We start from the raw sequence: 18,005 nt of genomic DNA, 5'->3' as shown, positions 1-18,005 counted from the left end.
TTTATGCATTGAAAGAGTTGAAACTTTTCCCGGCTTTTTGTACTTTTCAAGTGCTGACATCTATGTGAACTACAATTAAATTTTCAATTTTGTACAATTAGTCACATCCAGTCAAAGAGTAAAGCAAGTGCGTTCCTGTTTTCAATTTAAGCCATTTCTCTCATTGATCACAATTAATTAAGCAGTGAATTTTTATAACTAAATTTAGCTGCAATGACGAAACATCTGTTATGAGAAACAGTGAAGATATTGTTTTTAAATTAAAGCCTTCATATTACATTAGTTGAATAAATTAAACAGTGATTTCTATAATCAAATATAGCTGTAATGGCTGAACCATGTGCTGTGTTTTGGGATGTTCAAAATGTTAATGTGCCGAAAGGAAAATCAGTTGATTTCATTGTGGACCTGGTTCGATCAGCTATTATAAAACCTTATAATTTAGATGAAATCTTTTTCTTTTGTGTTTGTGATTTTCGTAAATTATCTTCCAATATTGGCCATTCATTTGCGAATCTGGATTTTCTAGCTTATGATGGATTTGAGGATTCAGCTGATAACAAAATTATAGATTTAATGCGAAAATTTGTTAAATTTGCTGGACAAGATTGTACAATCATATTGTTGAGTGGTGATGGCGATTATTTTGGTACTTTAAGGGATCTAAAGAAACTCCATAATGTATCGATTCATCTTATTGGATTAGCTAATTCATTCTCATCTAAACTGGTTCAAATAGCTGACAACACATTCATATTGAATAATGGTGTTTTAATGCCAGTTAAATCAACTGGTTCACCATTGTATTTCATATCAATATTGAATCAATATTCTGCAGTCAACTTCAATGAATTGGCGAATGAATTGAATGCTCTAGCCGTTGGGAGTATTGGAAACAGTGCCATCCTTTGCGGTAATTTAATTTGTATTGGATTTCCGACTTCGTGGAATGCTGAGTAAGCTATCAAACAATTACATGGTTCGGGGTTTTGTGGACGCTTTTTAAAGTCTGAATTGATAGTCGATTCAACTTTAAATGAAATATTAAAATTTATCAAACCTAATGTGGATATGCAGACTAAAAAAAATAACGAAGTGAAACAATTAACATTCATCAAGATGACCAATTCTTATGGAGCTGATATTATCAAAATGATCAAATTTTGTATCGCTTGTAATGTAAAATCAGGCAGTCAATGTATTTTGTCAAATGAATCTTTTCTATGGATTGTCTTCTCATACGAATCTGATGCACAAAAGTTTTTGCCAAAAGTTCAAATAATGTATCCAGATGCAGTTATTTCTGAACTACCAATTGACTTACTATCAAAATGTCCCAAAAACTCATATACTGTTGAATCATGTGAAGAAATGGTCGCTAACAGAGTGCCTTCTAGTGTAGCTAGCCTTGATGTTCGTGATGATGCTGGTTGGAATATATTCTTTCGATATAATGCTGATTTTATTGTTTCTGTGTTAAATTACGAACCAACCAAATGGTCACTACTTTATAATCTGTTCGAGAAACTATACGATCTGGGTGCGAAAAAGGCTATATTTGATGGAAATTTTTACTGTGCTCATTTCGACTCTGCTTCTTCTTATCGAGATGCTTTCGAAAGAATACGATCACATTATTTAGAACCTTTAGAATTCGTTCCCTCATCCGAGATTCACAACAAAGAAGGATTTAAAGAGAAAATGAATCAATATAAACATGATATTCCTTGGTGTTTAAATGAACAGCTTGACTTATCTTGTCTTTACGCGGATATAAAATCTGATTTGCATGACCATTTCATGGAAACCAGTAAAAATATTTTAGGAGATCGTGAATGTATTTTCATTAAATCAACTCAAGGAAGAATTTGTATTGGTTTTCCTGATGGAATTATCCGTAGATCTATAAAAATACGTGAATTTTTACAAAGTTTCAAGCAACCAAATGAATTGTCGATTGCTAAACCTTCAAATGAATTTCTGAAGTCCATCAGTTTCCGAGATTTAGCTGGTGATGCTTATGATTTAGCATTTCTTTCGAGTCAACTAGAAGATGTGAAGCCAATGAAAAGACCACAAATCATAGAACGAATAAGAATGGATCGAATGCGCGAACAAAAATGTAATGAAACGTTTTTTCACTTTACTGTCTATGGACAATTCTATAATCGATGGGATGTAAAAATTATATTAGAGGTTGAACAAACCGTAAAAATTCTTTTAAAGCTTACCAAAGTTATTCCACTCGCTGCCAAAGGATCGCGTGATTCAATCCATTTAATATATAATTCAGCGTATGAAGCGCACGCTGCTCACCACTTCATCAGTAACTTGCCGCCAGATGAAATTCCCTATTTTAGGAAATTTGATGGCACAAGCGTTGTCCAACACTCAGCATATTGCCAAATCTCTAACAGGGAGTATTATATCATCAACGACAAACGAAAGGTTCTCGAGAAGATTGTACAAAACAAAAGTCTGGTGGATAAACTAGATTCAAATTCATCTACAGTTCAATCGACATCAGATATTGATGTATTAGACGAAGAAATTACAATACACTAGTTTCACGAATAAGTTAATTTTTTATAAGTGCCATCTACTATACGTAAGATGCTTATTTATACCATTGGAAGTATAGTAGACGGCGCTGATCAAAAATTAACTTATCCGTGAAACTAGTGTATATGTTTGTTATAACAGTCAATTCTGAATTCAAGTTTACAACTGGAATGATCACAATGATCAAAATGCATTTGGTATCGATGAACTGTCTAGCTTGCATTGAATTTGAAGATAAAATTTGGGTTGCATTTGATAATTTGGAGAAAGGAAACGAAGCGAAAGCTAATATTAACATGATTAAATTCATATTGTTACACGAAAAAGATGAAGATGATTTTGAAGTTGGAGTTGTAATGGAGTCCATCCAAAAAAGTCCACCAAAAGTTACTAAAATGCTAGCAAATAAATTGATGGATCCAAAAACCAGCCCTAGGAATATTTATTGGAAATCTGACTCTTTTCCACTTGGACACTTCAATTATAGTTACCGAAAAGCAGTTGGAATGTCATCCAGTCGTTATTATTCTCTAATAAATACATAAACATTAGAATTATTTTGAATAAAATAAATTTTGTTTAATTTTATTCGGAATATTATTCAGACAGGGAGAGATTCATCTCATGAAATTTTTTCACCTTATGGAACATCAACGAGAGAAGGTTTTTCGCGCTGAAACATAAATTCAATTCCAGTCATAGTGTGAATTATAAAAATTTGAAATACTTAGTTGGTATAATGGTCGTCCGGATAATATATTTCCTCTTATGAACGTCCACCGCTAGCAAACTCGTTGACCTGAATACATTTGACTACCTCAAACTACATAATAATGTAAAAGCGCAGCTAAATAAAAATGTGTCAATTTTTGTTAGGTTAGCCTTTGACAGTCTTTTCGCTCTTTTTGCTATTATATTTTATGTAACTTTTCCTTCACCAATCTTAAACTTTCAATTCGACATCAAATCACTTGCTCATTTAGGAAACCTTCATTGTTTTTTTGTGAAAAAGCAATTATAATGGAATTTACTGACAATTAATAAACTCAATAAAAAAATTAGTTGGAAGAACAATCAATGAATATGACTAGTTGGATGATTCAGCCTGAACCTTTCAATTTATACTTTCAAGACGGAGACAATAGTACTATTTTAGACGATCGGTTTATGAGAAGTTTACCTCCTTATGGAACACCATTAAGCTATAAGTAAATTGTAACTACGAACGTCTTTGCATCGAGAGTAGGTACTATTTCTGGAATAAACTAAAACCAATTCTAATCTATTCTAAACAATCTGAATTATATAATAAAATTGAATTGGATGGGTCAATATTGAATATTTTCCCTTACTAACGTCTGCAACTTTCAAACTCGTTGACCTGAATACACTACACTGCCTCAACAATAATGTAATAAGACAATTAGATAGCAAAAATGAAAAAGCAAGTAAAAATCAAAAGCTAGAATTGGACAAAATCATTCCCCTAAAGTCCACTAAACTGATCTTGTGGGTTTGATTAATGTTATAACTTATAACTAATAACATTATTTGCTTCTTTTTTTAAGACTGCTTTTTACCCGCACTTTTTTTATACATTGAAAGAGTTGAGACTTTTCTCGGACTTTTTGTACTTTTTAAAGTGCTGACATCTATGTGAACTACAATTAAATTTTAAATTTTGAACAATTAGTCACATCTAGTTCTCCCCCTTGTAGATAAGATGAGAAGAAACATGTGCTGTAAGAAGCAATGAAGAGTTTGTTTTTCAATTAAAGTCTCCTTTTTAATTAGTCAAATTAATTAAGCAGTGAATTTTTATGATCAGATATATTAAAAGCTACAATGGCTAAACCTTGTGCTGTGTTTTGGGATATTCAAAATATCGATGTACCAGAAGGACAATCAATTAATTCCATTGTGAACCTGATTCGATCAACTATAATTCAACCTTACAATTTGAATGAAATCTTTTTCTTTTGTGTTTACGATGCTCATAAATCATCTGCAAATTTTGACCATTCACTGACAAATCTGGATTTTCTATCTTACAATGGAATCAAAGATTCAGCGGATATGAAAATTATAGATTTAATGCGAAAATTTGTTAAAGTTGCTGGACAAGATTGTACAATTATATTGTTAAGTGGTGATGGCGATTATTATGGTACTTTGATCGAATTAAAGAAGCTTCATAATGTATCCATTTATGGGATTAGATTATCTGCTTCATGTTCACCTAAACTTGCTCAAATATCTGACTACACGTTCATGTTGGATAATGGTGAATTGAAGCCCGTCAAAGCAACTGCTAATCCAACGTATTTCATATCAATATTGAATCAATATTCTGAGAACAACTTCAATGAATTGGCGAATGAATTGAATGCTCTGGCCATTGGCAGTATTGAAAACAGTGCCATCCTTTGCGGTAATTTAATTTGCATTGGATTTCCTACTTTGGGCAATGCTGAAAAAGCTATCGAACAGTTAAATGGATCGCAGTTTCATGAACACTCTTTAAAGGTTGAATTGATAGTAGACTCACCTCTAAATGAAATATTAAACTGTATAAAGCCTAATGTGGATATGCAGACTAAAAACAATGAGGAAGTGGAACAATTGACATTCATCAAAATGAACAACTCTAATGGAGCTGATATTATCAAAATGATCAAGTTTTGTATCGCTTGTAATGTACAATCAGGCAGTCAATGTATTTTATCAAGTGAATCTTTTCTTTGGGTTGTCTTCTCATACGAATCTGATGCACAAAAGTTTTTGCCAAAACTTCAAATAATATATCCGGATGCAGTTATTTCTGAACTACCAATTGACGCACTAGCAAAATATCCCAAAAACTTATACACTGTTGAATCATGCGGAGAAATAGACACAAATAGAGCGCCTTCTAGTGTAGCCAGCCTTAATGTTCGTGATGATACGGATTGGAATATATTCTTTCGATATAATCCTGATTTTATTGTTCCTATGTTGAATTACGAACCAACCAGATGGTCACTTCTTTATAATCTGTTTGAGAAACTATACGATTTGGGAGCGAAAAAGGTTATATTCGATGGAAATTTTTATTGTGCTCATTTCGACTCTATGTCTGCTTATCAAGAAGCTTTTGAAAGAATCCGCTCACGTTATTTAGAACCCTTAGAATTCGTTCCCTCATCTGAGGTTCCTAACAAAAAAGAAGTTAAAGAGAAAATGAATCAATATAAACATGATATTCCTTGGTGTTTAAGTGAACAGCTTGACTTATATTGTATTTATGCAAATGTTGAACCTAATTTGCATGACCATTTCATGGATATCAGCAAAAATATATTAGCAAATCGTGAATGTATCTTCATCAAATCAATTTCATTATGTTCCCAAAGAATTTGGATGGGGTTTCCTGATGAAACTATCCGTAATAAATCTGAAGGAATAGTTCGTGGATTTTTATCAAGTCTCAAGCTATCATGTAATATTTATATGACTAAGCCTTCAATTGAACTTCTGAAGTCCATCGATTTCCGAGATTTAGCTGGTGATGCTTATGATTTAGCATTTCTTTCGAGTCAACTAGATTTGAAACCAATCAAAAGACCAAACATCATAGAACGAATAAGGCTGCAACGAACGCAAGAGCAAGAATGTAATGAAACGCTTTTCTACTTTGATTTGTATGGACAATTCTATGATCGATGGGATCCAAAATTATTATCACTTGAACAAATCGTAAAAATTTTTGCAAAACTTAGCAAAGTTATTCCACTCGCTGCCAGAACGCATCGCAATTCAATCAATTTAATATATAATTCATGGTATGAAGCACACGCTGCTCGCCATTTCATCGATAACTTGCCAAAAACTGAAATTCCCTATTTTCGGAAGTTTGATGGCACAAGCGCTGTCACACAGTCAGCATATACACAAATCACTGACAGGGAGTATTATATCATCAACGACAAACGGAAGGTTCTCGAGAAGATTGTACAAAACAAAAGTCAAGTGGCTAAACTAGATTCAAATTCATCTACAGTTCAATCGACATCAGATATTGATGTATTAGACGAAGAAATTACAAAAAAACTACAATATTCTTTCGTTATAACAACTGATTCTGAATTTAAATTCACATCTGGAATGATCTCAATAATCAAAACGTATTTAGTGCGAATGAACTCTCCAGCTTGCATTGAATTTGAAGACAAAATTTGGGTTGGAGTTGATGATTTAGAGAAAGGAAAAAAAGCAAAAGCCGAAATTGAAAAGTTAAAGTTCAAACTATTACACGAAAATGATGAAGATGATTTTGAAGTCGGCGTTGTAATGGAGTCCATCCAAGAAAGTCCACCTAAAGTTACTAAAATGCTGGCAAATAAATTGATGAATCCAAAAAAGAGCATTAAGAATGTACACTTGAGTTCTGATGCTTATCCACTTGGACACTTCAACTATAGTTACAGAAAAGCAGTTGGAATGTCGACCAGCCGTTATTATTGTCTACTTAATGCATAAACCATATTAAAATTATATTGAATGAAAAAATTTTGTTTACTTTTATGCAGATCATTACTCACACAGAAAGAGATACAGTTTATGAAAGTTTTCCACATTATGAAACAAACGTCTTAAAAACGAAAGAAGCTATTCTTAAAAACATAAATTCAATTCGAATCAAAATCCGAATCATAAAATTGATTTACTTAGATGTTAAAATGGTCGTCCGAATTTTTCTCGATAAACGCTTATGACTAGTGAACACTATGATCTGGATACACTTACTACCTCAAACTATACAAGTATTAGCACAATTAGATATTGAATATAATGATAATTGATATCAATTTTTGTTAAGTTAACCTTTGAAAGTCTTCGCGCTCCAAACTCATACCATTTTATGTAAATTTTCATTCACCAACCTTATTCTTTCAATTCGACATCCAATCACTTGCTGATTTAGGAAACTTTCAGTGTTTTTTATTAAAAAGCAATTAGACTGGAATTATCAAAAAAGCAGCTGGAATATGAATCAATGAATATGGCTAGTTAGATTGCCCAGATAGAGTTTTCCAATTTATATCTCCAAGCCGGAGACAATAGTACTAGTTTGGGCGATCGATCATCAAAATCGGAGCATACAGAGCAATTTATTAGTTTTTCATGGAAATTCATTTCATTTTAATTCAATATTAAGTTAAAAAACTTATGAACCTTACATCTATGATATGCCTTTTTATCGTTTCATAGATCACCATCACAATACTGCGGCACAAACCTTAAACCTACAAAAAGAAATTCAAGATTCTAGTTCTGTTTCTATCAATTTAATTCCTAGAATATTTTCATTGAAAATTGAGTTCGATTTGATTTTGCTTTTATTTTTGAGCAGTATAAAGCAAAAGCCAGAATGTTCACAGGTAAATAACGCTTCGTAACGAACATAACTCGAACAAGCTTAAAAGCCCGATAGTTGGGCAATAATTTGGCTTACTCATGATTAGGTTAGGACTGCGTTATGAAAAATACAATATATAAAATAAGATAAATTTCAAGAAACGCTAAATGATGAAAGTGATTTCTCTCAGCTCCTAAAAGCGTCTTAAATGGGACATATTTGAAATACCAAGTCCAGGAACATTTCTTAATGTTAACATGATTGTTTGCAATGAAGGAGTTGCAGGCATCTATGCGAACTATAATACAATTAACTAGATTTACTGTAAAACAGTGACGTCTGAGCGGGCGTATACTGCTTTCTATGTGTACATGATTTAAATAAATTTTCAAGGTTTGAAAAATCAAATGCACTTCGTTAGCCAATGATCTAAGATCATTGTTACCAGTAGTATAGAAGCAGCCCACTTTGGCCCACTTCTCTAGCAATTTAAGGAGAAAGAGAAAAAGAAAGAGAAAAAGAAAGAGAAAAAAGAAAGAGAGAAAGAAAAAGAAAGAGAAGGAGAAAGAGAAGAAAGAGATGAAAGAGACGATGAAGAAAAGAAAGAGAATAAAAAAGAAAGAGAAGAAGAAAGAGACTAAAAAAGAAAGAGAAGAGGAAAGATAATGAAACTAAAGAGAATAGGAAAGACAATGAAGTGGGCTAGAGTTAGCCGTAATAATTAGTGGGCTAGAGATAGGCAATATTTCAAATATGCAAAGGTTAATGGGATCAAACTCGTAAATTAAACAAAAGAAAAATTGGAGTTTGATCCCATTAACCTTTAACAAAAAGTTTTCAGCCAACTTACGACCGGATGTTTATCGCAATTTGTCAACAGTTCCTTTGTTTTCACTAATAGCTTCCCAATTATATTTTATTTTCACTACCAATTAGTGAAAGCTATTAGTAAAAAACAAAGGAACTGTTGACAGTTGGAGTAAACTTTCAAAAATAAAGATTTTTTCATGAAACTCATTTTACTGATGTAAATTTTGTTGGACAACCAGAAAATGCACTCATTTTGAGAAATAAAATTTCTGTTTTCTGTAAAACAGATCAAGTTCAATTTTTAGTTAAACCTTACGTATTCTGTGGCCGTAAAAGTAAGAAAGCTGAAACTTATTATTTTCAATGAAATTGGCAGTAGCCATCAATGACTGAAAAATTTTTCAGTTGCTCAATAGTTCTCGGAATTTTAGCCATTGACATAAAAAATTTGAGCATCAATATTTTGAGAACCCATCACTTAAAATCATCATTCTTTGACCAAAGATAAGATTTTATTATAAAGGACAATGTCCAAAAACATTGATTTCACCGTTAAGAGTTGGGACTTAGTGATTTTTTAGGGGTATAAAACTGAGTCTATCAGTGCTATTGAAAATTTGTTTGAGTCGCCAGTTTTCGATAAAATTGAGGTCGTAGTTAAAGCTTCAATCGCCTTTATTTCAATAATAAAACCAGATTTTTCATGAAACTCATTTTACTGATGTATCTTTTGATGGTCAATCAGGAAATGCACTTATTTTAAGAAATGAAATTTTCTGTTTCTGTAAAACAGATCAAGTTCAATTTTCAGTTAAACCTGGCACATTCAGTGACCGTAAAAGTTAGAAAGCTAAAACTTATTATTTGTCTATAAAAATTGTTATTACACATCATGGACTGAATACTTTTTTCAATTTATCAACAGTTCTCTTAATTTTGGCCATTGACTTAAAACTTTAAACTCAATATTTCGAGAATGGAATCACATACAATCATTATTCTTCGACCCGACATTAGATTTTCATTATGGGTTATAATATGTTGAAATATTAAATTATTCAAGATTCTACAAAAAAAAGTATAGCATTGTATTACTTACGTTGTCAGATTTGAAACTTTATTTTTCAATTTAAAATTCATTATTTGCTCAATGAGCATAGAGTTGAAATTAAATTCAATAATGTTCTGCGATCGGCTACTCTGATGTAGCCGTCGCATTCGTATGCCAAAAATTTCGTGGCCCTCTTAATTGCCTTATCAAGGCTATTGGATTTCAATCTAAAAAAGAGAGAACTTTGATTAGTTTTTGTTAAATATAACCAAAAATCTGATGCCTACAATTAATAAAATTTCCAGCCATACTCTAACTACGGCTGGACCTAACCTAATCTAACCAAACCTAACCTAACTTTTTGATTTCTTATTCTGACATTAGTTTTAGCATTATCCATCGGGCTTTTGTTATCCACATTCATATCAAGCTCAATCTTTAAATAACATCACAAGTTAGAATTTTCAGTACAGGTGGCGTGTTTGTCGATCACACGCTTATATATAGCCTGTATTAGCGAAATTTTTGTCAGTTAGTCTTCAGATTAGTAACATGGAATATGTTTGTGCGGTAAGGCTTTACTATAGCCCCGTTCGCGGAACCTGATGAAAATTTATATATGCACTATTCAAACTAGCTGCGAGTAATCGATTGATGCTATTCATTTTATGCGGGAACATCCACTTCCGGAGATACCGGAAGTAGCTAATATCTCAGCAATTACTGAAGCTAAAAGGTCACATAGTACATCAATCGAATGTTCAGATTGAGCTGTACCTGCTGCTCAATTTTCATGAAATTCCACGCATGCGCAGACAATAAAATGCAAAAAAAACCTTAAAAACAGCCATTTCAATCTATTTTTGTCGGAGTTACTGAAAAAGTGATTAGTTCAGAAACCATTGTAGATAGCACACCCTGAATAGGACTATAGAAATACGAATAGCACTTAGTTGCATAGAACTCATCAAGATCTATACGAATATCGAACTGCAGAATATTTGACGCATGCGCAGTGATTTTTTTGCATAAATTCATAAATAGATGAAGCCAGGTTGGTAGTATCTTTCCTGAAATTAGTCGAATATTGATTCTAACCTAACCTAACCTAACCTAACCTAACCTAACCTAACCTAACCTAACCTAACCTAACCTAACCTAACCTAACCTAACCTAACCTAACCTAACCTAACCTAACCTAACCTAACCTAACCTAACCTAACCTAACCTAACCTAACCTAACCTAACCTAACCTAACCTAACCTAACCTAACCTAACCTAACCTGAATGACCAATTAACCTGATATTTCAATCAAAAAGCACTCGCCAATACAATAACAGTCATTTTAGGCAAAAATAGATTAAAATGGCTGTTTTAAGGTTTTTTGCATTTGCTAATCTGCGCATGCGTGGAATTCCATGAAAATTGTCCAGCCTATAGATCTCAATGCGAACTTTCGTATGTTGTACCATGTGACCTTGTAGCTATATTGACTGCTGAGATATTAGCTACTTCCGGTATCTCCGGAAGTACACGTTTCCGCATAAAATGAATATCGTAAATCGATTTATCGAAGCTTCAATATTCTATATATCAAGTTTCATCATGTTCAGCGAACGGGGTCAAAGTAAAGCCTAGCCCCAAAAACAAACGTAACGAATGTATACTTGACTTCTGATGCTTTTCCACTTGGACACTTCAACTATAGTTACAGAAAATCAGTTGGAATGTCCACCAGCCGATATTATTCTCTATTAAATGTATAAATCACATTAGAATTATATTCAATAGAATAAGTTTTGTTAAATTTTATTACTCTATTATTTTTGTTACTCACACAGGGAGATATTTAGTTCATGAAAGTTTTCGCCTTATGGAACATCATTAAGTCTCAACATCGTGAGAAAGTATTCCGCAAATAAACATGAAATTCAATTCGAATCAAAATCTGAATTATAAAATTGATTTATTCAAATGGCATACCTGGCGTCCGAATTGAATATTTTCCCTTATGAACGTCTATGACTACCCAACTCGTTGACCGGAATACAATTGACTGCCTCAAACTACACAATAAAGGAAAAGCACAGTTAAATAATAAAAGTGTCAATTTTTGTTATATTACCTTTGAAAGTCTTGTCTGTCCATTTTATGTAAATTTTCATGCATTAATCTTAAACTTATCGATATCAAATCTCCAAGTTTCCTGAAGGAGCAAGCTTTGCTTTTTTTGTATGAACAAGCAATTAGAATAGAATGTACTGACAAGTTATAAAGCAAATCAAAATAGCAGTTGGAATAACAATCAATGAATATAGCTAGTTAGATAATTCAGCTGGAATCGTCAAGTTTATACTTGCAAGATATTTACAATACAGGGCATTTCAGCTAATTTTCCCGTTGTAAATTGGCTATATCTTTGCTCCTGAGTGACCTAGAGGATAGATATTTTGTTACTGGATATTTTGGCGATACTCAATTGTCATATTTCAAGGTCAAGGTCATTCAAGGTCGTTGCTTTATTTGACCTCTAACTGATATTTGGAGGTCATTTTCTAAGAGTGCAAAGATTTGCAGATCGGTTGTTGTTTACTACGAGTTAGTATCTCACACCGTTGGAAAGATAAATGCATTTTTCTTAAAACCAAATGATCAACAGAACAATGTGTAAACTCTCATATCTTTTGACCAGAATAAGTTACGACCATGTCACTAGCATCAAGCAATCTGAAAATTTTTGCACTCTTAGAAAATGACCTTCAAATATCAGTTAGAGGTCAAATAACGCAATGACCTTGAATGACCTTGCCCTTGAAAAATGACAATTGAGTATCGCCCGAATTCCCATAAACAAAATACGTAACCTCTAGGTCACTCAGGGGCAAAGATACAGCCAATTTACAACGGGAAAATTAGCTGAAATGCCCTGTAGTACAAGTTTAGTCGATTGATCATTCTATTCAATTCATCTTGCTATTATTCAATATTATAATAGGTTAAAAAAATTTTGAACCATACATCGATGTTATGTTTTTTATCTTTTGATAATTCATTGTCACAATATTATGCTATAATACAAACCTTTACCGTCAAGAGATTTAAGATTCTAGTTGTTTCTATCAATTTAATTCAATTTATAGAATAAAATCTTTGAAAATTGAGCTGAATTTTTTGTATAGTAGAAAGCAAAATCGAAAATTGACCGAACCTAACAGCACTACAGACCATATTTTGCCAATAATCAGGTTTACTCATTATTAGGTGGTTGCCATGGTCATATTTAAAATATCAAGAATTGATTCAGTGATAGTGCAAGTTAGCGTCTTTACTGCACCCGCTAAATATTCAATTAGGTTTCAATTCATGCCCTTTTACATTTCATTTCAAAATGAGAAATTCATAATTCAAAATGGAACTTTCATTCAGCCATTTTCAAATTGACCTCACTTTAGTTGTAGGTAACATAAAACAATAAAGATGGCATTAATAATTGAAGAGCAAGAGTTAAATAATATGACGCAATTATTATTATTATTTCAATATATTACAGTCAATACACCAAAAGTTATACGTGATAAAATTGTTGCAAATAAAAGTGCCCACCCTTGTATTTTATTTAACTTAATCACATATGATAATAATGAAAATTCACTGATTGAATTCCAACCTTTTAGTAGCCAATCTACGCTTGAAAAATCAGTTATCAACTTTCTTTTAATTAATGTGTTAATAGCTCAATCATTGTGCAAAAAATCTATTCATTGTTGCAGAAGTTAATGTCCAAATCATACAATTAAGTTTAATTTGCATTGTATTAATATATTCATTTCTTGATCAACTTCCAGAATTAACTGCAATACATACTATTGTTATAATGATGGCTAAACCTTGTGCTGTGTTTTGGGACATTGAAAACATCGGTGTGCCAAAAGGACAATCAGTTGCTTCTATCATCAATCAGATTCGGTCAACTATAATTAAACCTCACAATTTGAATGAAATCTTTTTCTTTTGTATTTGTGATGTTCACCAATTACCATCAAATATTGGCCAGTCCTTAACAGCTCTTAATGTTGATATTGTCCAAGCGTATAATGGAGTTAAAAATTCAGCTGACATTGTAATAATGGATTTAATGCGAAAATTTGTTAAATTTTCTGGACAAGATTGTACAATTATATTATTAAGTGGCGATGCCGATTATTATGGTACTTTGAGTGATCTAAAGAAGCTTCATAACGTATCCATTCATCTTATTAGACGCCTTAATTCCTGGTCACTTAAACTTGATCAAATATCTGACTACACATTCATTTTGAATGATGGTGTATTAAAGTTGATTAAATCAACTGGTGCACCAAAATATTTCATATCAGTCAATAGTTATTCTCTGATAGCTAACAGTAATCAAGTTATGAATGAATTGAATGACATCGCCCATGCAAGTATTGAAAATAGTGCCATCCTCTACGGTAATTTAATTTGTATTGGATTTCCTTCTTTGAGTCTTGCTGAAAAGGCCATCGAACAGCTAAATGGATGTCAATATCATGAAAAATTTTTAAAGGCTGAACTGATAAATGATTCACCTTTAACTGATATTTTAAAAAGCATCAAGATTGAAAAGAGTAAGTGTACTAAAACTAATAAATGTTGTGAACTTAAACAGTTGACATTCATCAAGATGAGCAATTCTAGTAAACCCGATGATAGCAAAATTATAAAATTTTGTATCGCTTGTGCTGCAGAATCAGGTAGTCAGTGTATTTTATCCAGGAAATCCTTTTTTTGGATTGTCTTCTCATGCAAAGTTAATGCACAAGATTGTCTTTTAAAAGTCCAAATTTTACATCCAGATGCAGTCATTTCTGAGCCACCTTCAGATCTGACTTTACCAAGTTTAGATAATCCTTACGCTGTCAAGTTTTTTGACGAACAAACTTTCGTATCTGTAGCTAAAAAAGTAGACATTACAAGTAATACTGCTCTTTGTCCACGGTGTGACTTGCCTTTACCAGGTTCAGATAATAATTACTCCGTTAAACCTTGTGATCAGGTCGTCAATGCCTTGAATAATATTCCAAAGATAGATGAAAAAGCACAGGAAACGATAGTCCGAAATACTGAAGTTGAAACTCCTTTGAAAGCGTTAAAAATAAAGGCACTGGATGCATATTCAGTAAGTCAAGTTAATCAAATATTTAACATCAAGTCTGATGACAATAATATTAAGAATACGATCATTGATGCAGCCAAATCATCTGAATCAAGAAGTGTCATAAAGCACGAGTTACCCGTTTCTTCATCAGTCTCACAAGTGAAATCCAATTTTAAAATGTTTTTTCACTGTGAATCTCCTGTTAACAAGAATCTATCAACTAAATGGTCTTTAATCTATAATCTGTTTGAGAAATCATACGATCTGGGAGCTAAAAAAGTCATTTTCGATGGAAGCATATTCTGTTTGCATTTCAATTCCAAAAAAAGTTATCAACAAATGCTTGACAAGAAGGATTCACTTGATTTGCGAGGTTTAAGAATCTTAAATGTTGATTCACTTGAACAGCAAATTACGAATAAAATTAATAGTTATCCTTCTAGCAATCCTTGGTGTTTGAGCCAAGAGCTTGATTTACATTGCATTTTAATTAAATTAGTTGATGAATTTCACTCAAACTTTATTGATGAAAGCAAAGGCTTTTTAGGGAATCGTGAATGCATTTTCATCAAATCGCTCTCAGAAGAGATTTGGATAGGTTTTCCTGATGAAGTTATTTGTGATGATTCATGTAGACATGTACTGAGGTTATTGCAGTATCCATACAAATCTGTTGAAAAGGCTAAGCCTTCGAAAGAGCTTTTGGAATCAATTGTTTTTGACGATTTGGTTGGAGATGCTTATGATTTAGCATTTCTTTCAAATGAATTTCATTTAGGTCAAGAGTTGAATGAGAAGTCACAAATACTTCAGATCATGGATTCGTGCCTTGAACCGGATAAGAGATTGAGTTACGTGCAAGTCGAAGGTGGATTTATGCGCTGGATTGGTTGGTCTCAGTTGAACCTTTCCCAAATAATCAAACTCCTGATCAAGTTTGCCAAAGTTATACCCATTGCTGGAATAGCATCAATGAGGCAGGTTGATTTCATTTTCAATTCATGGGTTGAAGCAAACACAGCATGTCATTTCATCAATAATTTAAGATATGATGAAGTCTGTTATTGGCAATCGCTACCCAGAGCTGGAGAAATGGAGAAACCAGCTAATGAATGGTTCACAACATCTGAGTACTATATCATTAATGATCAACGAAAGGTACTCGAGAAAATTATTCAAAACAAAAATGAATTCAATGAAATTAACGAAACCTCGACAATGGTCAGTCCAGCTCAAGATGACAAATCTTTGTTTAATATTTATGCTTCCGACAGAGTCATCATGAAGAATCTACAATATTTACTCGTGATTTCACCCGAAACTGGATCAAAATTTACTCCTTCTATGATCTCAATAATCAAAATGAATTTGGTACAAATGGACTGTCCAACTTGTATTGAATTCGAAGATAAAATTTGGGTTGGGGTTGATGATTTAAAGAAAAGAAACAAATTAAAGGTTAGAATTGGTAAGTTAAAGTTCAAATTATTACATGAGAAGGACAAACATGATATTACTATTGGAGTTGAAGTAGAAGAACGAATGAGTTCTATGGACGGTGTTCCTTTAAGTGTGGCCTTAATGATCTCTGAAAGGATTTCAAGGGAAAAACAAGTTAATGATGAAAAGCCAAGTGCGGTTAATGGCTATATTCACTCGTATGTCCCTTTAGGACACTTTAATTATTGTTACAGAGAAGCAGCAGGAATGACAATCGAAGAATACTGTCATTTAAACTCAACTTTTAAAAGCAATCTTTCAAACTCTGAATGAATAAATGTTTTTTGACGAATCCTTCATGTTACTTCGGGTCCAAGCGTTATTTTAACATCATTGATGAGCCAGTAATTTATAAAATTAACAATAGCAATCAACTAGAATAAAGATTTTACTAGAAATATTTCAAGTGTTACAGCAAAAAAATACACTTGTTAGAAACTTATTAAATGGTGAAAAACATACAACTTTTATCGATCTTGATTCCTAAAAATCGGATCATATCAAATTTTGAGCTATCATATTAATATTTTGAGACACAGGTTAGACTCGGGCCTGTCTTCTGTAAAATGCCAAAAATTAGAATATTTTTAACGATTCTCTCGCAAATCAGGAAATTTTATCACTCATTTAAAAAAATCATGGATTGTGAATATTAACTACTTGGAAAAAAAGCCATTCTTAGACTATTCTTCAGCTATTCGCGTATTGTGGATACTGTGGTTAGATCACAGAAAATTTATCGATATTTTCATTTATAAATAGCATGAGAAAAAGCTACATTTCGATTCGAAAATACAATGTACATTTTCATCTTCAACTGATAAGATTTAAAAAAATGATGGCTCAGTTCACTTACACTTGCAGTTAGCATAGTTCAATGTACATGACTCACCCATAGCTACAGACTGTATCTATCATAATTGTAACCAGATGATTAGATGCTACGATAAAGTTATTTTTCAATTAATGCCTCTTCATTGAACCCAATAAAGCTGATTGAATAAGAACAAGCATTGAATTTTTATGTATCAAGTATTTTAAGCTAAAATGGCTAAACCTTGTGCTGTGTTTTGGGATATTCAAAATGTTGGGATACCAAGAGGACAATCAGCTAACTCAATCGTTAATCTGATTCGATCAACTATAATTAAACCTCACAATTTGAATGAAATATCTTTCTTTTGTGTTTGTGATGTTAATAAATTACCTGCAAATGTTGGCAATCCGTTAATAGCTCTGGACGTTGATATTGTTCAAGCTTACAATAAATTTAAGGATTCAGCTGACATTAAAATATTGGATTTAATGAGAAAATTCGTTAAACATGCTGGACAAGATTGTACAATTATATTATTAAGTGGTGATGCTGATTATTATGGTACTTTGATTGATCTAAAGAAGCTTTATAATGTATCAATTCATCTTGTTAGATTAGCCAATTCATTTTCACCTAAACTGGATCAAATAGCTGACTACGCATTCGTGTTGAATGGTGGTGTATTAAAGCCGATAAAATCAACTGGTG

The 18,005-nt window shown here is 32.4% G+C and overlaps 2 protein-coding genes and 1 long non-coding RNA gene across 3 annotated transcripts; all 3 read left to right on the top strand.

Moving 5' to 3' along the window:
* The first annotated feature begins 327 nt into the window (after nucleotides 1-327).
* On the top strand, nucleotides 328-960 carry LOC149093424 (meiosis regulator and mRNA stability factor 1-like). Its single transcript, XM_089269346.1, has one exon. The coding sequence runs from the start codon at nucleotides 328-330 to the stop codon at nucleotides 958-960; it is 633 nt and encodes a 210-aa protein (XP_089125472.1).
* Nucleotides 961-11,468: 10,508 nt separating this feature from the next.
* Nucleotides 11,469-11,801, top strand: LOC149093423 (uncharacterized). The gene is made up of 2 exons (XR_016200316.1): nucleotides 11,469-11,582; nucleotides 11,664-11,801. It is a non-coding gene; the product is annotated as an uncharacterized LOC149093423 (long non-coding RNA).
* Nucleotides 11,802-13,357: 1,556 nt separating this feature from the next.
* Nucleotides 13,358-16,515, top strand: LOC107363882 (uncharacterized). Its single transcript, XM_015931153.3, has 2 exons — nucleotides 13,358-16,138; nucleotides 16,255-16,515. The coding sequence occupies exons 1-2, from the start codon at nucleotides 13,697-13,699 to the stop codon at nucleotides 16,378-16,380; spliced, it is 2,568 nt and encodes an 855-aa protein (XP_015786639.2). The 5' UTR covers nucleotides 13,358-13,696; the 3' UTR covers nucleotides 16,381-16,515.
* The last annotated feature ends 1,490 nt before the right edge of the window (nucleotides 16,516-18,005 follow it).

This window comes from Tetranychus urticae, chromosome 3, assembly GCF_039701765.1.
Source record: "Tetranychus urticae isolate SD_2017Ah chromosome 3, NJAU_TeUrti_SD_1.0, whole genome shotgun sequence".
Classification (NCBI taxonomy): domain Eukaryota; kingdom Metazoa; phylum Arthropoda; class Arachnida; order Trombidiformes; family Tetranychidae; genus Tetranychus; species Tetranychus urticae.
Note: the sequence above shows the minus strand (reverse complement) of the source record. Positions and strands in the feature narration are given on the sequence as shown.